General features: G+C 50.3%; 1 protein-coding gene across 1 annotated transcript; it reads left to right on the forward strand.

The window, feature by feature from the left end:
• The first annotated feature begins 3,793 nt into the window (after positions 1–3,793).
• Positions 3,794–21,434, forward strand: LOC125521772 (acyl-coenzyme A oxidase 3, peroxisomal-like). Its single transcript, XM_048686836.1, has 13 exons — positions 3,794–4,413; positions 11,000–11,117; positions 11,208–11,315; positions 11,404–11,576; positions 11,663–11,762; positions 11,902–11,976; positions 12,495–12,625; positions 19,588–19,723; positions 19,806–19,925; positions 20,021–20,167; positions 20,397–20,501; positions 20,580–20,681; positions 20,783–21,434. The coding sequence occupies exons 1-13, from the start codon at positions 3,929–3,931 to the stop codon at positions 21,029–21,031; spliced, it is 2,049 nt and encodes a 682-aa protein (XP_048542793.1). The 5' UTR covers positions 3,794–3,928; the 3' UTR covers positions 21,032–21,434.
• The last annotated feature ends 2,536 nt before the right edge of the window (positions 21,435–23,970 follow it).

A 23,970-nucleotide genomic window follows, 5' to 3' on the forward strand; every position in this document is an offset into this window, starting at 1 on the left:
GCGCACGGGCTCATTGACCTGATGGCGGTGCCCGTCACAGAGTGCTGTCGATGGCTAAGAGATGCCAAGCGCGGCGGAGTGGAGAGCCGATCATAGGTGTTGACGGAACCGCGGATCTACGCATCACCACCATGTGTCAGCGGCTGCGGGGAGGGTTCCGCATACACGGTCGCCCCCACATCGTCACCTGATAGTCTGCACCGCCAAAACGATGAAGGCCGAGCAGCCCTCGATGAACAAACGCTGAGTTCATGTGGCCGCTCATCGTGATCCTACTCCACCGACTACTGCCTCAACTTTAATCGCGTGAGTGGCTCTAATATCTCCCCTTTTCTTTGTCAATGCAAACCGCAACAAAGAGTCGGCGGCTACCGGCCCAATGGCTAATCAGCTCAGATTTTGATCTGATTGGAAGATGGCATGAACGAGCTTGCCTGTGGCGACACCGGGCGGCGGCAGGCCAACAACAACATACGAGTCTCTGATTCAGTCAAAACAGGTCAAAGCACTGGATGGTGTCAGGCAAGAACTAAAAGTATAGCGTTGCATGCTTTGCCTCTCCTTCCCTAACGAGGTATGTTTAGCTCTTGCAATGTCTTTCTGACGATACAGTGATCAAGCTTTCAAGCAATCCTTCAGTTCATGCCTTTGTTTTTTCGAACCTTATTATATACATGCTAATGTTGTAGAAGCTTTTGCAATATAAGTCCTGTTGTAGAAATCTTTGCAACAGAGGTTATGTTTCAGAAAAATCACAAGAAAGATGATATTGTAAAAAAGTTTATGATTTTTTTGCAACAGAGATCATGTTGTAGAATTATTTTGCAATAAAATTTATGTTGCAACAACTATTGCTGGTGGCACTGGCAATTGAGCTCGAGGAGGCGGCAGCCATGGACACCGGCGCTACTCCAGGACGGCGGAGACATGGCGGGCGATGACGGACATGGCTCGCACGGCGTCTTTTCTCATGGGGACGACTGGTGCAGTCCGGTGGTTTCGAGCGTCCGCGCAGCCAGCACACCAACACCTGGGTTGCTGGCTTCCAGCACAGTACTCGCTGCAACAGCTAGCGGCAGAGCTAATGAGGTACTCGTGATTTTTTCAGGGAAGAAGATGACTACTCAGAGGTGGAGAAATGTCTAGATGCCATTTTCTATGGATAAGGATGTGCAAGATAGTGATGGGTAGACCCCATACGTGACACGCGTCGAGCATTGGAACCGGCAGATGCCCATAACAGATCGGTCGGGTGAATAGAATCGTTTCCCTTATTATTTACCTTTCAGTACACTATTTTATTAAATGGCTCGTCAGTAAGGTTTGCTGTGACTTTGTGGTGTCCATCCAGTATAAAGTCTATCTCAGATATGTTTTAAAGTTTTAAACGGTTAGCATGTAGCACTACTCTTCACTGGCTACAATACTATAATTCTTTTGTTTTCACAAAATTATTGTTCATGTGCTTTCAGGGAAGTAGGGTCATCTATTCCAACTAGCAGGTAAGTTTTTAGGTAATGACAGTGACGTCGAAATTTGGCTCCATGGCCCATGTGTAAGTAAGGGCGGTGATGCCTTTTACTACACAAGGGGTTCAGAGGAGGTATGTCTATTTTTGTCGAGAAAAAACTATGAAGAAATATCACTCCGTTAGTTTGATATGTCAAACGTTTTAGTTCACTTTGACCTCTTAAATACAGATTCTTGAAGTTTGTCTTGTGAAGTTGTGATTGACCGGAACCTGGGGAAAGCTAAGGACTTTTTCAGTGGTAGTGAACATATTTTTATATCTATTGGCAATGATAAACATGATGAACATCTATCCGAAAACATGACAAACATTGTTCTAAAGTATGGTTTTGATTAATTATTTATTCTTTGGGCATTCTTCTTTTTCTCTTTAACAGAAGGTGGCTTATGTACATCTGTTTTTGGAAGGTGCTTCCGACAATAGAAAGTTGGCGGTGAAAAGACAAGAGCAACATCTTGGAGAGGAAGCTTCGACACGGAGGAAAGGGACACGTTGTGAAGAAGCATGGTTTGGTGAGGTCGACATCTCCCCTCTCCAATGCTAGCAGCATCGTTGCCCTTGCGCTCCCCCTATGCCACCATGCCCACTCTTGTTGTGTACAACATCAAAGGTATATAAATGTCATCGCGACTATCCTGTTGACAACTCCTTCGCATGCTATTTTTTTTACATTGCTACGCACGAGCACATGTGCTATGTTTATTAAAAATAAATGTAAAAATGATGCACAATGGCACATAAAGCATGTTATGCCCATTTTTTCGCCCGGTGCAATGCACGGGCATTTGTACTATTAATGAAAAAATAAATATCATATATGACTTTGTTTTTAACAAGAACCGTGATGAGCCCCAAACACTATTTTAGTACAATATTTTAAAATCTAGAAAATGTCCAAATATCAAAATATCCCCACACTAACAAGCCCAAAACTATAATAGTTGTTGCGAAGGTATGCTATCTCTCTCCGAATTTTGTGAGCTGTATTGGCTAAACTTTATCGAGTTCCTAATTTCCTTTAAGGAGAAGTTCCTAACTTTATTTTGTTTCATGGAGGAAAGTATGTTGATGTAGGTAAAGAAATATTCTATAAGATTAGCATGTCCTATTTTGATAATTTTGGATCTTCAAAAAAATTGACTAAAATTTGCATGAATGAATGTATTTTTGCACATATTATTATAAATAAACTTGAATATAAACTGTTTTCCCCGTTGCAACGCATGGGTATTTGTGCTAGTAAATGATAAAAAAATGTTTCACACAGGGAAATCCTTCGCCTGGGCCGGCTCATGCAGTAGGGACCACCTATACTACGCTCTGCGCGCTGAAAGAAGACGCAGCGCGCCTATCTGGGCCGGCCCATGCCCGGACGACCTATTTCTTGATTTTTTTTCGTTTTCATATTCTTCTACTTTAAATAATTTGGGACTTAAAAAAGTTATTAAATTTTTTAAAAATGAGAATTTTGAAATAAAATGTTTAATAAATAATATTTTTTTGGATTCAAAAAATGTTATTGATTTTGTAAAAAAATGTTTGCTTATTCAAAAAATGGTGTAAATTTTAAAAATAAATGTTTGGGTAATCAAAAAATGTTCACGGTTTTTTTGAAAAGTTTATGTATTAAATTTTTTTCATGGAAATGTCCAAAATTTAGCCAATTCAAAAAATATTCATGATTGAAAAAAATATCCTATTAGAAAATTGTTCGTGCCTTATAAAATAGTTTATTCATTCATAGATTTTTTGATGATTCTAAAAATGTTCATTAAATAAATAAATGTTTGTGAATTTCAAAAATTGTTCCACCAATTTCCAGAAAAATGTTCATCGATTCTAGAAATGTCCGCCAATTCAAGAAAATTGTTTATTTTTTTTCAAAAAATTTATTTTCTTTTGCAAACAGTATAAAATTTTCATAAATTTTAAAAATATTCTTGATTCTAGAAAATGTTAGAAAATTAATAAAAGGGTTCACGAATTTGAAAAATGTTATGATTTCAAACGGGTTAAAAAAATGTTCATGATTTCCCGAAATTAAGAACGATAGTGTATCTCGATGATGCAGAAAATATGATCATGGCAATTAGAGATTATGATTTTTTTCTTCCCTTACAACGCACTGGCCCTTTTGCTAGTATGAACAGAAGGGAGTACCAATTGTGTTACGGCCGTCTAAAAAATACTTAAATCCGTTGCGTCCGTGCGTCAGAAAAATTCCGTTGCTGCCGTGGGTGGCTTTTCTGTGAAAAAAATCCGTTTGGCCTGGAGCTTGGAACATCTCGCAAGCTTCTCCCTCCTCTGTTCTCATCTGCCCCTCTCCCCTCCCCTCCCCCCCCTCCCAACCCACCAATCCACGTTGACTCGCCAACCAATTCCAGACGCGTGCCGCTGATGGACTCTTCTCCCACCGCCGCTGCCCGCCGCGCGGCGGCGATCGCCCGCCACCTCGCTGGCCTCCCCTTCGGTGCCGCCGCCGCCGTGGCGGGGCTGCAGTTCTCCCCGTGCCTGAGCTACGCGCCCCCGGAATCGTCCGGGGCCCCGCCGGCGTTCGCGCCGATGGAGCTCCGAGCGCTCCTCGACGGGCACCACCTGAGGGAGCGCGACTGGGCGTACGGCGCGATGGAGGAGAGCCCGCTCTTCTGCCCCCGCCGCGCCGGCGGCAAGGTGTTCGTGTCGCCGGACTACAACGAGGGGAAGGAGGGGCAGAGGGAGGCCACCATGCGCCGGATCGGGTACCTCACGCGCCGGGGCGTGTTCCGTGGCTGGCTCACGGAGCCAGGGCCCGACGCCGAGCTTCACAAGCTCGCGCTGCTCGAGTGCCTCGGCGTCTACGACCACTCCCTCGCCATCAAGGTCGGCGTCCACTTCTTCCTCTGGTACCTACTTCATTGCCACTTCTCCTCGCCATTAAACTTCATGTATTTTTTCATGCAAAATATTTCAAATCAACACATTTAAGACACATTGGGATTGATTTACAGTATGTAGAACGAAGCCCACACAACAGGCAGAGTACATAGAACAGATGGTAAGAATAGGTTCACACAACCAGATAGAAATAGTCATACGAAAAGGTTCACACAACCAGATAGAAATAGTCAGCTTACAGGGCGATCAGCCCGAACAGAGCACTGATGCTCAGCACACCAAAAGTCGCAACTACCCTAAGAGGCGACATGGAAGATCTGGCGATGCTGTTGATCTGACGGAGCTTAGCCATCGCCACCTGCAGGCATTCAGCGTCTTGACGCCTCCCCAGCGGAGCCCATTGCTGCAAAAACAGGATGCATTTAAAGATGCAGTCAGCTGGGTGCGACGGAAAGCCCCCCTCGATCGTTATCTTGTCACGGATATGCCAAAGTGACCAAAGCAATGCCCCAACACGGCTCCACATCACATGTTTAGAAGAACCATGCACAGAAGATAAGCAAGTAAGAAAATCGGCACAAGAAGCAGGGTTCCAGCTAACCCCCACGGCCTCCCTAACAGCACTCAAGCAAATTTAGCTAAATGACAGCGAAAGAATGTGTGGTTGGCATCCTCCTGTACCGAACACACAGGACATTGGCCCTCGAAAGGTCCATTGCGCTTGGCGACTTTCACCGGGGTAGGGAGGCGATTACGGAACATTTGCCACATTAAGATCTTGACTTTAAGGGGAATTCTAGCTTTCCAAAGCTCCCTGGCTACATTCAAAACAGGGCCGTTGGTAAGTTTGGCTTACAACGACTGAACCGGAAACTGCCCCGAGGAAGAGAGGTACCACTACACCTGGTCAGGATTATTATTCAAACTAATCGAACCCACCTTAGCGCACGGCAAGCCCAGCTGCCACGCTCGATGGGGAAGAGCTCATGGTGAAAGGCAATGGCCGGTGGTGAGGAACTCAAGGCCTCTGCCACCAAAATGTTTGGCTCAACCTCAGCGAAAACAGGGCCTGGAACTCCATCAAAAGCGGCTGACTAACCACTCATGAGTCGAACCAAAAACGATTGACCGCCGTTGTTAACATCAAACTTAGCCCCCAAGGCAAAAGCCAGTTGGATCCCATTCCAGAACGGCGAGCCGCGGGCAGCAGACTCGAAAAAGAATCCGTCGGGAAAATGTTTGGCTTTAAGAAGATCCACCCAAAGCCCTGAAGCATTTTGGGAAAGTTTCCAGATCCACTTGGAAAGGAGAGCTACGTTCATGAGTTTGGAGTTTATCACCCCTAGCCCTCCCTGGTTCTTGGGGTGACATATTGCTGCCCACTTGACCATGTGATGCTTACGCTTGGAACCGGCCCCTTCCCAAAAGAACCTGGAACAAGGCGAGTCCAGCCTAGCATGAACCCCATCGGCTAGGAGGAACATACCCATGGTAAACAGGGGCAGCGAAGACAAGCTAGAATTGGTAAGGATCAGCCTAGACCCGGAAGACATAAATTTGCCATGCCACGGGCAAACCCTGCCCGCCACATTGGCACACAGAGGTTCCTACTCCTCTATGGAAATGTTTTTGGTGGAGATTGGGAGACCCAGGTAAGAAATGGGAAAATTGCCTAGCTTGCAATTGAGAAGGTCCGCAACCCTCCTATCCTCAGTAATGTCCAACCCCATGGACACCACCTCGCACTTGTGGAAATTAATTTTCAGGCTGGACATCAACTCAAAACAAAGCTGCAGCAACTTAACAGTGGTGATCCTATGCTGATCCGCTAGTTTGGCCACATAGAAGAAAGAGCATCCACAACAAAACTATAGAGAAGCAGCGATAGGGGATCGCCTTGCCCTTACGAAACAGCACTTCCCACAAGAAGACCCAGTTAACCTGGTTGTAAGCCTTCTCAAAGTCCAGTTTGAGAATCGCTCGTTGTTTTGTGCATTTGAGCTCATGAACAATCTCCTGGAGCGCAACGGGGCCCTCCAGGATGAAACGGCCCTTGATAAATGCAGACTGGCATCTATGAATAACCCTATGTGCTATCAGGGCCATACGGGAAGCACATGCTTTGACACACAGTTTAAAAGTGCCGTTGATGGGAGCAATCGGCCTACACTGATGAATATTGTCTACACCTTGCACTTTCGGGATTGGCGAGAGAATAACAAAGTTGAGGCGCGGGATATCTACGGTTCCTAATGCAAACCCGTTGAAAATGGAAGAAAAGATGCCTACGCTAATGGAAAAAAGATGCCCACCCCTACGATGCCAGTACTGCTCCCCAGAGCGAACAATGGACAACACTAAATTTTCGATGGCGTATCGGTGCGCCCATTCAGCCTCAGAAAACTGTCTCTGATCAGCCTGGACATCCAGGGCAGCCAGTTCCGAGACCAGGTTAGCCCCGAGCAGCTTGTCGTCACGCCCCCGGTTGGCTCCCCAGCCTTGCAGCAACGCACGAAGCTGCAGCAGCAACCCACATGTCCAGGGGGGCGCGCTGCTACCCAACCCTGGCAGGGACTGCATCCCACTTATCTAAGAACATCTGGTTGAAGCCCTTCACTTCAAACCAAGCAGTTTCTCAAAGAAGAATCTAGCCGCAAACGGTCCTCCCCAGACAACAGAACAAGTGGGATATGATTCGAAACTATGCGAGTTTCAGCGATAAGGTTCCATAGGGGGAACAACATCTCCCACTCAGAGGACACAAACACACGGTCCAGAACGCTACGGACCGGAGCGAGCTGCTTGTTAGTCCAAGTGTACCATGCCCCTGATCTGGCCACTTCCCTAAGCACCATGGCCGCGATCGCATTGTTAAAAAGTGCCACCCGTGGCCAATAGATGTCGTTATTTTTGTCAGCACCGGAGCGAATCAAATTAAAATCACCGCCCACCACAGTGAGTAGGTGGGCCGCGGCAAGCGACAACTTTGGCCTGGATTTCTCCCAAGAAATCCACAGAACGGGTGTCTGCCGGACACCCTCGTCCCAGGAAACTATGTCACAGCAATCACGATTAAAACCAAGAAGCAGCCCACCAGAGTGCAGCGCCAAGCAAAGCGTTCTAGAGGGTCAATGAAGAGAAAATAGTGGTGCCTGAAATCAGACTTAATTGTCTCCTGGAGAGCAACAATGTCAATCGATTCATTATGCATGTACTCTTTCAGTTGCGTCTTCCTACCAACATGGCCGAACCCATAGATGTTCCAGAAAAGGTACCTCATCTAGATAATATGATTTCTAAGATTTGGCCACGCGCCTCACCGTGCCAGTACGGCGAGGAGAGGAAAGAGCAGCCGCCCCAGCCACCACCCCTTCTTCCATGGGCACCATTGATTTGGGAACGGAAGTCCCTGCTTCCATGCCAGCCGTCGCAGTCTTAGTCGCAGCTGCCTCCGCTAAGGCAGCTTGCGCCAGCTCCTTCGATTGAATGAGTGAAAGAAGATCAGCAGAGGAGCCCGCGCAAGGAGAATCAACCCCGCAATCATCCAAAAACCCGAGCATGTGATCATCAGAGAAAGCATCTAGAACGGAATATCTTGGAACTTTGTTACCTGTGAGCTCGAGGTTCTTCTCTGCTGTCAGCAGCTGCGCACGTTCGAGAGAGGAGAGATAGCCCTTGGGGCCCTTTGGCCTCACGCTCGAACGGCGGGGACCTACCGTAGGCGCCTTGGAACGCTTGGCCTTGGAGATAAGCGCCACAACCGCCACCTTGTCGCGTAGCGGGTCACCGGAGGGAGGGGTGGAGCGCTCCCCTCCCCCAGTCCCAGAGGCAGGATGAGGCGAGGCGAGAGCCATCACCACCGGACGGGGAGTTTCCGGCGCGCCCGTACCCTCCAGAACTGGCACTGCCCTGGACGCCTGCTTGCGGCCCGTCGTCTTATTAACTTGACCGCCAGAGTTGCTCTTGCTGAATTCCCACGACGCATGGCTAGCCCAGCCAATGTTTGCATGATCTTCAGGAGGTAGATTGAAAGCCTTACCAGTGGTCGGCGCCGGTGTGAGCGGCAGCGTCTTGTTGAGCACATTGGAGGGAGAGCTGCCACCCACGCTCATCGACAGCGGGGACTGGGAGAGCTGCACCGTGAGACCAGAGCCCTCGCATGACGCTGGGATGCCCTTAGGATGAGCCTCTGGCACCACCGGCACCAAAGGAACAAGCGGCGATAGCAAGTTAGAGGCACGAGCATTGCTTGGCCCACCCTTAGCCATGGCCTGTGGGTGCGAGGATGGGGCTGGGGGAGGCACCAAATCGACCGCCATGGCACTGGCCCCGTTAGAAGCACCGCCATCCTTTCCCTTGTCGCCCAACTTGTCCCAAGCTTCAGTGCCAATGGATTAGTCGTCCATTCTCTCTTCCTTGTCTTTGTCATCGCCATCAGGACCCTTGCCATTGTTCTGATTGGGAGGAGGCGGGCCTCCACTCTTACGCATGGGCTTGAGCTCCGGCTCCAACGTGATGTTGTATCCAATGTTGTTGAACCAGATCTTGACCGTGCCCCACAGCTTGGCTGGAGCACAGCACGCGAACTTCATCCTCACTGGCCCCGGACGAATGAGCGAGAGCTTGTCCACCACCAGAGGGAGGCCAATCATAGACATGGCAGCCATCAGCCTGTCCTCACGGCTGTGCTTCTTGGGCACTCCCGAGAGCCTCACCCACACCTCCGGCATCACTTCCCCTTTGGGCTCCTCCCAGACCAACTCGCGGATCCTTGTTGTGATATTGTTGAGGGGAAGGAACAACTTCCCACTGCGGGTGGCCATCCATAACATGTCCGGGGATGGGAAGACTACCGTGAACTCCGCCTTCGAGATTTGCACAACCTGCCAGTCCCAAGCCCCCTCGACAAGGTGCCTGAGCTCATCTTCCAGAAACCACTGAGAGAGGGTGCCTGGATCTGCCGAAATGATGGCCGCATTGCCCCCAAGCACCCCACTGTCTTCATCGTCTTCTTCCTTGAACTGTAAGCAGAAAAAGCCCTCCCCTGGGATCGCGTGGCCCATAGTTTGAAGCATCAGTAGCTTGCCACGGGAGGGGCAGTAAGCAGAAGCATGCCCATCTTCCTTGCACAACACACAGAGCGGCTTGAACTGGCGTTGCGACTGGAAGGGCCCAATGCGGCCGTACTTGAAGCACTCTGGCCGCTCCGCTTCCTCGACCAGGATGGGCGCCAAGGCCATGCCCTGCGAGGAGGAAGGCAGCGCCAGCTGCGCCTGGGCTGGCAGAGCCAGTGACCCAGATGGCTTATGCTTTGATTTCTTTGCAAAAGGATCTTCAACCTGGTCGCCGCAAAACTGGTGCTGCTTCTCCTTACGCTGCAGATCTTGACTCCGACGCCTTCGCTCCTTCTTTCTGTTCTGTTGCTTGTTCCGCGACGGCGGAGGAGGATCCAAATCCCCCTCGCGAGCCGGCCGCCGCTCTCGTTGCGCCTGCTCGCGTAGATCTTGCTCACTGCGGCGCTCCGCCTCTGGATCCAGCAGGTCCAGAGGCCGCTTGGTCGTGCGCTGGTCTTCGCGAGAACGCATGGCGACCAGCTCTGCAAAGGAACACACGAGTGGAGGAGGGGGAGGAGGGCGGAGAAGACGATGCACACCACGACCTAGCCGCCGCACTTCCGATTTGGTGTCTAGAAAACCTAGCGAGGGATCCAGCAAACCTTTACGCAGCCACATGAATTTATATGCGCTCCGGATGGGCTGGGCCTCCACGATCAGCGGGCTGACAGTCGACTGGACCAGCACCATCCGGTTATTTCAGCTGTCCGGCTTCTCAATATGGTTTCTTTTCTATGCATTTAATTTGTCTTTCTGTTTTGCTGGACTGGCAGCTTCTAATGTGTATACTGTAGCTCTTTTCACAATAAGAGTTATCCATACAGATACTGTGACGCTGTGGCGGCACTTAATTATGAAAGCTGGCTAAGTAGCTAACCACGTTGGTTTGTTCTTTTAAGATAAAGGAGTATAGGTATTTTCCTTTTTGTTACTATTTCCTCTGGATAACCGTTTGCTACCAATGGGGAATTGCTTCTTATTTCCATTTTTGATAGTTGGATTTGCACCACCGGGAAATGGTGCTAGCATTGGCTACCGGAACCTGGAAGCTTGTCACTTAGCATTCTAAAATTCCATGCCTGCCCGACGGTTGTAAATTGTGCCAAAATTTGGATTTTTCGTTCTGTTCTATTTATTGGATATCTTTGAATAGTTTTAAATCTAGGATATTTAGCGCACAACTTAAGGTGAACATGGTGTCAGAAATAGTGATGAAAATTGAAGACCACACCTATTTTGGTTCAAAGTTTAGTGCTTTCTTTTTTATTATTGTCCTCTTTTGTGATGATCTAGGGATATGCTTTTGGATATCAATTTTGTAGGGTTGTATGCTAGTATGTGACAAGCAATCTTGTCCAGAAAACTAGAATGATAATTTCTAAGATTTTCTTGTGATTTCTGGGATGTTCTGGAAGAAAACAGGTTCCACCTTTCATTGAGAATCTTCTGATGTTTACCTTTTTTTATGCGTGCATTTAAGGGGAGGCGCTGTCAAGTTTCTTGGAACGAAGCGCCATCATGACAAATGGTTGTTGGACACAGAAAACTATGTTATCAAAGGTTGTTTTGCAATGACAGAATTGGGTCATGGGAGCAATGTAAGTGGTGACGATGTCTTTTCTTGATTGAGTAACCTATGTTAGTTGTACTGATGAAGCTTTCCTTCTCTTCTATTGACGAACTTGAAGGTACGAGGAATTGAGACAGTAGCAACTTATGATTCCAAAACAGGAGAGTTTGTGATAAATACTCCCTGCGAGTCAGCTCAGAAATACTGGATTGGTGGAGCTGCTAATGTGAGATGAAATCTCACTTACCTTCTTGTGTACATATAGGCTTCACATTTCTTTATAAGCTACTATAAGTGTTTATGTCCTTTTACAGCATGCTACACATACAATCGTCTTTGCTCAGCTCCATATAAATGGAAGAAATGAAGGAGTCCACGCTTTCATAGCTCAGATCAGGGATCAAGATGAAAATGTGTTGCCTAATATCCATATAGCTGACTGTGGCCATAAGATTGGACTAAATGGTGTTGATAATGGTCGGATTTGGTGAGTCATTGTATTTGTAGATCCTTTGGTCTACTGTATCTGTATGGCATTTATTGTATGTCAACCATGTTTGACTGTCCTTTCAGGTTTAACAATATACGTGTTCCTCGAGAGAATTTGCTGAATCTGGTTGCTGATGTTTTGCCAGATGGGAAATATGTTAGCATGATAGATAACCCAGATCAGGTACCGGACCCCACCTATCCACCATTTCTCTCTCTCTCTCACACATACAGTTAGAAGAGGGGAGAGCTGTCAACAGAGCTTCAGTTTGCTACGTTCGTTTTATTCTTACTTCCAAATTAACAAAGTTTCTTATTTGCAGAGGTTTGCAGCATTTTTGTCCCCTCTTACTCTTGGCCGGGTAAATATTGCAGTTAACGCGGTTTATATTTCAAAGGTATGTTGGGTGGCCTTTCCTTTTCGGTAAATACATGGAAGTTATTCCATACTTTTTTCTTCATGAGTTCCATAGGTATAGAATATAGATGTATTTAACTCCATAAGCTTGCAGCAATAGGATGATTGAAATTGGACTCGTTAGTTTAGACCAGTGGAAGTTGGTAAAGGTAGTCTGGTGGTCTGTCTGGCTCAAATGAAGGGGAATATCATCATGGACAGGGACAGGTTATGAGTCTGAACTTTTGATCACCCAGATAAGTTTGGTTGAAATGTGAACATTGACCGTGTGTTGATGGAACCAGCTGGTTTCAGCTTTTTACCAGCCAACAATGGAACATCATGACATTTTTGTTTTGAGGAATACATTTGTCCTAGTACAGACTAGATAGTGCCAGCAATAAGCAAGTAGTCACTAGTCAGTACTAGTCACCCAGAGGAATTAGCTTTCGATCAATTTTCCATGCCTACATATTATTTTAACTGTGGTTATGCACTCTTTCTTTCCCATGCTTACAGGTAGGCCTAGCAATTGCTGTGAGATATGCTTTGTCAAGGAGGGCCTTTTCAATTACACCAGAAGGTCCTGAAATGCTGTTACTTGATTATCCCAGTCACCAGAGGCGCCTCCTACCTTTGCTCGCAAAAGTGTATGCTACTACCTCGTCTTGGTTTACAGTACTTTCAGTCAAATCAATATGATCATTTCTCATAAAAGGGTAGTTCTTGAATTTGTTGCGCTAGCTCGCCTATTTTTATGTCTTGCTAATCGTTTAACGTTACTGTTCTAATGTATGTGGCAATGGATTATATTTAAGTGTTCTAGTTATGAAATGCCAAATCTGTAATCATAGTTATGAAACTATAGGATCTATTAGCATTTTTTTCCAGAGAAAACGCAAAAGAGCTTGCGTTTCATTGTATTGAAAAGGGCGGTTACAGCTCGCGATGGTAGTCAATGGACGTCCCAGGTTTGCGGGATGATAGCTCTAAGCCCTAACGCGCCAGCGGTGGCCCAAAGGGTGGCCTCTTCCTTGATCTTCGTGAGCAGGTCAGCAACCAGGAGGCGGCCTTGGTTGAAAACACAGTCATTGTGGTGCTTCCATAGCATCCAAAGGACGAGTAGGACCGCAAATGCGAGGCCTTTGCGCATGGGCTTGGGCGCGAGCTGCCTTGCGGATTGCCACGTCATTGAGAGATGGCTCGTGAGCAGGCGGGGGGCATGGGACCCTAAGCCAACTAAACACCTCGTGCCAGGCCTCCCGGGCGAAGGGGCAGGCGAGGAGGAGGTTCATGGTCTCGGGTGCCTGGTCGCAAAGTGGGCAACGCGGTCTCGGGTGCGGCAAGCCGTGGCGGGCGAGGCGTTCCGCGGTCCAGCAGCGATCCAGGTGAGCTAGCCAGTGGAAGAACCTGACACGCGGGGGCGCCCAACACTTCCAGGTGAGCTTCCATGCGTCACAGGGGATGGAGCCGTGGAATGTGGCGAGGTAGGCTGATTTGGTGGAGTAGGTGCCGTTCGCGCTCCACTTCCAGGTTAGGCGGTCTGGCTCAGCGGAGAGAGTAGTGTGCTCAATCTTGTGCCATAGCTGCATGTATTGCATCTCCTGGACTCCCATGACACCCTGGATATCTTGCGCCCACCGGTTGGCGAGGAGGCCGTCCGCCACGGTTCGGAGCTTACGGCGGCGTTTGGGGATGCACGCGTACAGGCATGGCGCGATCTCGCGGACGGAGCGCCCATCAATCCACCGGTCCTCCCAGAAAAGGGCCCGCGTGTCGTTCCCAACCGACATGGTGGTAGAGGCGAAGAAGAACGCACGCTCGTCGTCACTGAACTGCAGGTCCAGCCCAGCCTAGGCCCTGCCTTGGTCCGTGCGGCTGAACCATAGCCACCGTGTGCGGAGCACGAGGCCTGTGCGCGCCAGATTGCGAACGCCAAGCCCGCCAAGAGAGATAGGCCTGGAGACGCGCTGCCAGTTGACGTGGCAATTACCGCCGTTAGCCTCCGCGCGCCCAGCCCAGAGAAAGCCTCTGTGGATCTTCTCAAGTTCGTTCAGGGTCTTCTTTGGAGGGGCAAGCACGAGCAGTTGATGGATAGGGATCGCCGTCAGGATCGCCTTGACAAACGCGAGGCGGCCAGCCTTGTTCATGAGGTGCGCCTTCCAGCAAGGTAGCATGCCGGTGACCTTGTCAACGACGGGCTGAAGTTGGGTAGCAGTGGGCCGCCGCAACGTGAGCGGGATGCCCAAGTAGGTGATCGGCATCTCTACAATGGGTGCAGCAGGTCGAGGGCCGGCGCGGCGCCCACCGTGTCGCCTCGGATCAGGGTGGCGGAGCTCTTTGAGAAGTTGACGTGAAGGCCAGATGCGCGCCCAAAGAGCTGCAAGACGCTCCTGACAGCGAATGTGTCGCTCAACGTGGGGTGGCAGAACAGGACCACATCGTCCGCGTACAGCGAGACGGAAGGGATCGAACACCGGGGGTGCAGCTGCTGCAGGATACCCAACTCGGTGGCGCGACGGAGCAGGCGGCCTAGCGTGTCCACCGCGAGAACAAAGAGTTGGAGCGACATGGGGCCCCCTTGTCGTAGTCCTTAGCGGTGCCAAATGGGCGGGCCTGGCTTGCCGTTCATGATCACCTTGGCGCTGTCCGACGAGAGCAAGATCGCTAGCCAGCCTAGGAATCTGGCACCAAACCCATATTGGCGCAGGATGTCAAAGAGGAATGGCCAGCTGATCAAGTCGGAAGTGCGAGTCAGGTCCAGCTTTAGCAGAACGCGCGGCATGCCTAGTTGATGTAACAGGCGCGCAGACTGCTGTACGAGGAGGAAGTTGTCATGTAGGCTTCGTCCCGGGATGAACGCGTTTTGGCTGGTGCTGACGAGGGCATTTAGCTTGGGCGCGAGGCGGAGCGAGAGGACCTTAGCAAAGATCTTGGCGACGAGGTGGATGAGGCTTATGGGCCTGTAGTCGCCGAGGTCCCTGGCATCCGCGCGCTTCAGGAGCAGCGTAAGGAGCGCCTGGTTGAGGCAGCTGAACCCGCGCCCTCTCAACTCGTAAAGTTGCTGGAAGACAGCAATGAAATCCTGCTGAACAATGGGCCAGCATGCGTGAAGAAACTCGGCGATGAAGCCGTCGGGGCCAGGGGCCTTGCGCGCGGGCAGGTGCTTAACATCGTTCCATATCTCGGCGTCGAAGGGGGCCTTGAGGTCGTCCAAGTTGAAGGGCGTGATCAGTGCCTCAAGCTCCAGAGCGCACTCACAGGGGGGCGTGAAGCCCAGGAGGCCATCAAAGTGCGCATACGCCGCAACGGCCATGTCGCAGGGGTCTGTGATCACTTGCCCGTCGACCACAAGGTTGTGGAAGGACGTGTTGGGGTCACCGTCCTTGAGTGAAGCGAGGCGGGAGCGCTACCGGGCAATAGTCCGCTCGAGCGAGACGAGGCCAAGGTAGGAGGCCTTGATTTGCCGGCGCAGCCAGTCCTCATGAGGAGACGAGGCTCTGTGATCTTACGCGGTATCGAACTTGAGGAGGAGCTCCTAAGAGATCGCAAGCTTGAGGCGCACATTACCCACCATTTGGCGCTCCAACTTGTGAGCCCGTGCGCGGTCGCTTGCATGCGCAGCATGAGGCGGCGGAAGGGGTCGATGTCACTCACGGATTGCCATGCAGCCTCCACGGTGTCATGAAACCCGTCCGTGTGCGTCCAAAAGTCCTCGAAGCGGAAGCGGCGATGCGTCGGTGGCACCGGCGAGCAATCAAGCAGCAAGGGACTGTGGTCGGAGACGACCGAGGCGAGGCAACGGAGGTGGCATTCGCCATGCAACTCCTCCCAATCGGCGGTGCAAAGGACACGGTCAAGGTGGACCAGTGTCGGGGACGACTGCTCGTTCGACCACGTGTAGCGGCGACCGTTAAGGTAAACCTCCTTGAGCGCTAGGTCGTTGAGGGTGCGCTGGAAGCGACCCATCATGCGTCGGTTGACGCTCCCGTTGTTCTTGTCTTCATCGCGATATATGAGGTTGAAATCCCCGCAAATCATCCAAGGCCCGGTGCAATCCATACGTATGTCGCGGAGCTCCTGCAGGAAGGCGATCTTGGCCTCGTCCGGCTGCGGTCCGTAGACCACGGTGATCCACCACGGTGTGCTAGCGCCGGCAGGAGTGGAAACACGGGTGGTTAAGGCGTTGGCGGTGAATAGGGGGTCAGTGATGACTATCTCCCTACTCTTCCGGGCCAACAGAATGCCGCCACGGTTTGCTAGTGCGGGCAGGTACACGTAGTCATCGAATTCTGAACTGAGGGCTTCGAGGACAGTCGACGAGCCGATCAAAGCCATCTTAGTTTCTTGCAAACAGACGAGGGATGCGTTGGCGGTTACAACAAGTGACCTGACAGCAGTACGACGTGCGTGCGCGTTGAGGCCGCACACGTTCCATATCAAGATCTTGGGGCTGTGCTCCATGAGGACGAGGTCGACGAAGGGCGTGGGGGCGCAGCTAGGCCTCGATCGGGCTGCCCGCGATCACCGTGGTGATCGGCGCGACGGCAGATCTACGGGGAGCTCGCGATCCACCAATGCAGCGATGGCCGATAGGACTGACAGGGGGATGGGCGCTGCAAAGAGGTCGTCATACGCCTTCATCTCAACGGCTATGATCCTCTGGTTGACTCCAATGACACCAAGGGTGTGCAAGATGTGAACTTGGGTGCGCCTCTCGGCCGGGGGGGGGGGGGAAGAGGGCGGCCTTACAAGCTACGGTCGAGGTCGATCGCCCACGGCATGGGGAGAAGTTGGGCGGGCATCTCCGTGGTCGCTTGCCAGGGATCGGGAGGGCTGCATCGATCTGTTTGGTAGCCGCAGCGAGGAAGTCGCCAAGGGTCCACGTCGTCGTGACAGCCGCGCTGAGGCGGGACCGGCGCATCGTGATGGGACGTGACGCAAAGCGCGTGGCAGGGCTTGGACTAGCGGGGCATGCCGCGTGGGCGGCGCCATCTACGAGCGTGCCATGTTGGGCCTCATGCCCCTCCTCGGCAGGCTAGGCCTCATGCTGGTCTTCAGGGGGCTGGGCCGCGAGGGGGCCCGAGGGTGCATCCTTGCTCAGCACGCCACAAGCGGGATCCTCCAAAAGGGCTTGGTCGCGGGCAGCTTGCTGGGTGGGCTCCAGTTGGGGGGATCTCTCCGTGGACTGGTCAGCAGGTGACGCGCAGGTGACGCGGGACGGGCAGGAGGGGGCGGAGGCAGAGCTCTGCTTTGCCCTGACAGCGGATCAGGCGCGGGGACCGAGGGCGGGGAATCTAGGACCTCGCTGTCCAACGACAGGCGGTCCGTGGAGCCATCCCGATCCACATGCGCGCTGGGATTGGCCACTTCTGGCGCAGCCGCAGCATGGGCGGGGTCATCCACGCATCGCGATGGGGGCGACCTGGTTGGTGCTGCAGTGTCGGGGCGCACAACCAATGAGCTAGAGCCAGCAGGCGTCGTGACGCGCGTGTCGGGGCACGCGGGTGGGCCAGTCGGCGAGGAAGTCATAGGGGGTGCAGCTCTGGCATGACTGGGCGCCCCTGCCGCCTTCCGACGATTTTCACCCCGCTTCCGCTTTCCCCTTTTGGAAAAGCGACGAGGGCGGCTTTGCCCGTTGGTAGAGGGCCAGGGGTCCATGGTACGGCTTCCCGAGTGCCTCGACGGCGGCGCCGCATCGACTGTACGGCGACGGGAGGCGGCCCAGCCATCATCGATGGCTACACCATCAGCCCGGCGGCGGTGGACGGGGGCGCGCCAGCCAGTGGAGTCAACGGCCATGCCATCGGCGCGGCCACCAGGGTCGCCGGAGGTTCGTCGTCGCTTGCGTCCGCGGCGGCGGCCCGCGTCATGCCCGCGTCCGGCATCCCCCTCGTACTCACCAGGTGCGTCGTCGCTCGGTCCACGGTCGCAGCGGGCAGGGAGCACAGCCGCTTGGCCGGCCGGAGCATTGACAATCGTGATGGACACGGGGTAGATGAGGGTGCTGATGGCGGGCGGGCCATGGTCGCGGGCGGGGACTGACTCCACGATCTCCAGGATGGCCGCCCGGCGGATGGCAGCAGGGTCGCGGGTGCGCGCCGTCAACCGGAAGGTGGCGAGATCAGCGGGGGAGCGCGTGCTCGGATGGAGCCGCTCAATCCAACAGCTGCTACCGAGGAGGTGTTTCGCCGTGGACAGGTGCCAAGCCTGCGCCGGGATGCCTCGGAGCTCCAACTGGACGTTGTGGTCAAGGGAGTCGACGACGGCATGGGCTAGCTTGTTCCATGGATGGATCGACAGGGTGAAGCCGGGTCCGTTGATGAAGTGGTCGCCGGCGAGGCGGTCCATGAGCTTGCCGGTGGAGAGGATGACGAGGAAATCCTCGGGGTGGTGCGCGTGAATGGCGAAGTCGCCGGGCTGGAGGCGGAGGGAGGAGTACATAACCTCCTCAACATCTCCAGAGGCGACCGCCGGCCCGGCTCCGGTGATGGAAACGACCATCCCACGACGCAGAACCACCTCGGCCTCCTCCATCTCCACCGAACGCGAAAGGATGATGCGTACCGGGTCGACAGGCGAGGCAGGAGGCGCGGGTGGGGTCGGCGAGTCACGGCGCGGCGCCTCCGGCGCCAGCACGGAGGGGGCAGCCACAACGGCGGGGGCAGCGCGCAGAACACCCTTGTGGTATTTCTTGCAGTCGCGCGAGCCATGGCCGGGGTAGAGGCAGCGACGGCAGCGGATGTCGTTGGTGCAGTCGCGCACGGGGTGGCCCGGGTCGAGGTAGCGAAAGCAGAGGCCGGCAGTCGCCTCCGGGGACGGGCTGCAGCGGCCCTACAGCTGGGAGCGCGAGGAGACGGCGCGTCGTGCGCTAGTTCCTGCGGCGCGGGAGCTGGAAGCTGTCCGCATCGACCTTCGGGGCGCCATTGACACGCTGGACCTTGGAACGAGGTCCTAGGCGGGACGCGGAGGGGGCATGGCCGGTCCATGCGTCGCCGACGGCATGGCCGCAGCAGGGGGCGGGCTCGGCGGGGGGAGGGTCCGAGCAACGTCGCTGTAGGACCGCGTCGAGGTTTCTCCGTCGGAGTCCATCCATCGGCGCGGGCTCACGGAGCTGAGGTCGAGGTCGCCGGAGCTGCCACTCGGGGGGCGCCGGGGGGGGGGGGGGGGGGGGGGGGGGGGGGGCTACCTGAGCGCTTGTCGGCGGCGGGGTTGGTGGGAGGTGCTGCGCTAGGCTAGGAGGAGCACGGGAGCAGCCATCCTCGGATCTAGGGCTACAGATTACAAATTGAGAGAATGTTCATCTATTAGCATTTTGATGCAAAAATATTCCACACTATGTAATTGGACTTGGGGATGCAAATGCGTAACCTGTAGGGTACCTTCCAACCCTCTTTAGTTCCCAACCAAATGAACTAAATTTCCAAAGTCACATCAGTTTTTGAAACTTTTAGTTCATTTGATTGAACTAAAGAGGGTCGGAGGGTACCTAGTCCTCAGAAATTTTCACCCCTAATTGGACTCTCTAATGCAAACCTTCCTTTTTTGCCAATGTTTTCACTGCTACTTAGCACAGACCATCATATGCTAAATACTTGTTCTTATTATGCAGGTGTATGATGAGCAGTGCTAGTAATTTTATGAAAAATGTGTATGTGAAAAGAACACCTGAAATTAGTAAAGCGATACATGTTTACTCTAGTGCTCTGAAAGCTACATTAACCTGGCAGAATATGACCACGCTTCAGGTATTGTTAAAAGGCTTATCAGCATTTTCTTCTCTATATTTGGATCAGTGATTTTCACTGGATTTTCCTTCTCTTGCGTTAGGAGTGTCGTGAGGCCTGTGGTGGCCAAGGTTTAAAGACCGAGAATCGCCTTGGAATTTTCAAAGCCGAATTTGATGTTCAGTCTACATTTGAGGGTGACAATAATGTTCTACTCCAGCAGGTTATTTCATTTATTGTTGTTCATTGTCCATGCATGTGTCTGGAAGATACTTCAAACTTGTCTTCATTGTACCTAATTTAATCTTGTTGACGCAGGTAAGCAAAGCCCTATACACTGAATTTTTAACGACGCAAAGGAAGAAGAAGCCATTCAAGGGATTGGGATTGGAACATCTGAATGGCCCTTGCCCTGTTATTCCCCATAGTCTGACAAGTGACATATTAAGGAGCTCCAAGTTCCAGGTAAAGAATTTTATTGCAGTTCGTTAGTGATAAGATTTCTCTGTCTGGAGTCCTGGAAACAGCCTCTTGCAGAAATGCAGGGAAAGGCTACGTACAAAAGACCCAAAGTGGTCGGACCCTTCCCTGGACCCTGCGCAAGCGGGAGCTATGTGCACCGGGCTGCCCTTCTATTATTAGTATTGTCATGGGATAAATCATGTTCTTATGTTGGCTATGTGCATATGGCTAGATGGATTTGTTCTGCTTGAGGGAGCGGGATTTACTGAAACAGTTCGCAGAGGAGGTAGCTCGCTATCTGGCACAAGGGGAGAGCAGAGAAAGGGCTCTGATGCTGGTAAATTTTACTTTCTACTGCATATTTTCTTGCTGATCTAAATTTCCATTAAGATTAACGTGAATGACATTCGCACAGAGCTACCAAATTGCTGAAGACTTAGCTAGAGCATTTACTGAGCGGACAATTTTGCAAATATTTTTGGAGGATGAGATGAATGCTCCTGCTGGTTCTTTAAAGGTATATTCACTTCCCACCGATGACTGGAATCATCAGAATGATGTGTAACTTCTTTTCTTGTAAAAGTAATCCTCATTATACCTTGAATTTGTCATTCACAGGATGTATTGGGGTTACTGAGGTCTATGTATGTAATGGTGTGCATAGATGAATCTGCATCTTTTCTGAGATACGGTTATTTGTCGCGGGACAATGTAGCCACCGTGAGGAAAGAAGTCATGATACTGTGCAGTGAACTCAGGCCCCATGCGCTTGCTATTGTCGATTCTTTCGGAATCCCTGATGCCTTTCTCAGTCCACTTGCTTTCGACTGGATCGAAGCAAATGCTCTATCTTCCGGGAGCGAATGACTATACACCTTCAGACCCCCAATGAGGACGTAGCCCCGCAAATGTTAAACTATTACAGATGGGGCAGCCAAATGCAGATTACTAAACAAAGACAGGTGCATAATGCATTTGGTGCTTCATGTGGTTTACACAGTTTATAATAATAGTTGTTGAAGTGTACAGTCGAAGATGCTGATCTGCGCAGAAAATAGGGAATTTGATGTATGCATCAGTTCATGTATTGTCTTGTCTAAATTACGCCAATAAAACTGAATAAGCTGATATGGCCCAGGGGCTCACAGCGTAAATAGTGTACACAATGTTGTTTGGTGTAAATTCTTTCTTTTTTGACAATATGTTGTTGAACCGTACACAAAGCAATAAGCCAGAGCCAGTGCAAAATCCGTTGGATTGGATTTCATGACATGCCGAATTCTACAGGAATCGAGTGAATGATGTGTTGTCTGGTTGTGCTAGAGCAAAAGCGCCAGAATGTTCCAAAAGATTACGTGGATGGCATATATGGTTATAATTGAAACAGAGAAATAAAATTTTGTACTATTCGACTTGATGGAAATTTTCATATAGAAATCCATGCGAAGTAGATCATATGAAAAATTCATATGGTTTCCGATTCTACAAACCAACAAAAAGTTCTTTAAGGGCATCTCCAATACCGACCCATAAATTTCCTCCCGCATATGTCGGCGGACACTGATCCTGGAGACCGCCATCTAACGCTGTCACATACATTTCAACAACTATTTGAATTATCCAGATGAACTTCTTACAAACCGGGCAGATTTTGATATAAACCAGATGAAGTTCATATAAACTAGGATAATTTTTACATAAAATTAGACGATTTTTTGTCCCATGAACTAAAAACCTAAAACAGAAACCCTAAACTACACTATACTTGACAGTGACCCGGCATGGCCGGCGACTCCTCCTCCGCCATTGTCGTCGGATCCAACGTCGGAGTCGTCAGAGTCGGGCTTCGGGCAGCGGAAGGGCGCGTGCAGTGCGGCCGCTGCTATCGAGAATCTGCGTTGGGGGAGAGGGCGGCGGTCCTTGGAGGAGGCAGCATTGGCGGCGACGATTCTCGCTTTGAGACCACTCCTCGCCGTACTTGGCTAAATTCTTGTACATTTTTTTTAGACAACTAAATTCTTGTACATTTTTTTGGGACTCTGCTAATGTCCAATTGTTCGGATTATTAGCAACAGATTCACACGGTTTTTCCTCTTTTCACTAAAGTAGGTGCATGCATGGGACTGATTTCTTTAAAAGAAACCGTGAACATATGGATTCTTTTTCTCCATTGTTGCATGCATGCATATAAAACAAAAATGATAATGTCAGCAGAGATTTCATTGAATTCAAAAATTCAAAATGTTTTGTAGCTCTAACCGTCGCTCCGGTTGAAAAACCGTTTTCATATAAAAGATTCATGACGACGAGACCTTCAAAACTAGACATATTGATATATTTCGACGACTTTTTTTTGGGTGAAAAGTTATCAGGCCCAGGCTGGGTAAGTTATCACATCTGTGAGAACTAAGTTACCATCTTATTTATATAGAAATTACCGGGGCATAAAAATGGTCCTTCAACCTTCTCCCCATGTGCAAATGAATTAGAGGACAGAAAAAATGACGTGATCCTATATCCCCCCTCCCCCTATTTCAAAACTTCAAAATGTTCTGTAAATCAAACGGTTAATCCAATCGAAAAATCGTTTTCACATAAAAAATCTGTCACGGCGAGAGCTTTGAGACTAGATCTCGTGTTGATATGTTCCGACAGCTTTTTTCTCGGATCAAAAGTTACCATGACTGGGCTACGTAAGTAATCACGCATGTACTACATATGTTACCATAATGTTTACACAGATATTACCGAGGTATAACCTGGTATCTCCAACCTTCCTATCATGTGTTGGTGCGTGAGTTATCACGTATACGATGCATAGAGTATCAAACTATTTACACAAAGGTTATCAGGTGGATGTTTTTAAAACAACCTCCTCGCCAAAGTTATCGAGACCGAGGCACATAAGTTATCATGTAAGCGGTGTGTGAGTTACCATGCTATTCACACAAAAGTTATCGAGAGGATATTTCATCAATCCCTCCCCCCATGTCAAAGTTATCAGAACCGAGGAATATAAGTTATCTGGTATGTGATGTCTGAGTCACTATGTTATTCACATAAATAGTTGCCAGGGGGATATTTCATCAACCACGGTGTATGATGAAAATTTTTTAGGGTCAAAAATGTTATCATGGTGTGTGTATGTGAGTTATCAACTTTGTTGTGCATACTTTACCATGTTCTTTACATAGAACTTACCTGTTATGTTTTCAAACACTTTTCCTCCAGAGTCATAAGTTATCACAGAGTTTGTAATTAAGTTATCAGGTATGTGGTGTGTATATTATCATGCTATTTTACTCAGAAGTTATCGGGTTGTGTGTTTTCAACACCCCCCCACTCCAATCAAAACTTTTTTTGACACAAAAACCTCCTCTTTATTAAGTTGCTACAAAAGTAGCATCAGAAACAATCAACAGGAGGATTTCCCTGGGGGGGGGGGGGGATCCAACCATACATCAGGAGGTGAGAACTCAAGTCTAGCTAGTTCATGGGCTACACCATTGTTGTCTCTACTACAATGGTCATACAAGATATGAGTGAAATCAAGAGACATAAAAAAAAAGTCATCAAAGATGGCGCTGGCTACTGAAGATGAATAGCCCTCCTTCAATGCAGCTATTACCTCCAAGTTATCCGAATTAATTTCAATTATGTTGCAGCCTGCTATACGTGCCAAGTTCAAACCAAATCTTATAGCAATGGCTTCTGCCGTGAAAGCATCATAGCTTCTGCTACCCCAATCAAAACTTATTGTAATGTTTGTACGTAAGTTATTAGGGTTGTGATGCGTAAACTATCAT

The sequence above is a fragment of the Triticum urartu genome, chromosome 7, assembly GCF_003073215.2.
Source record: "Triticum urartu cultivar G1812 chromosome 7, Tu2.1, whole genome shotgun sequence".
Lineage (NCBI taxonomy): Eukaryota > Viridiplantae > Streptophyta > Magnoliopsida > Poales > Poaceae > Triticum > Triticum urartu.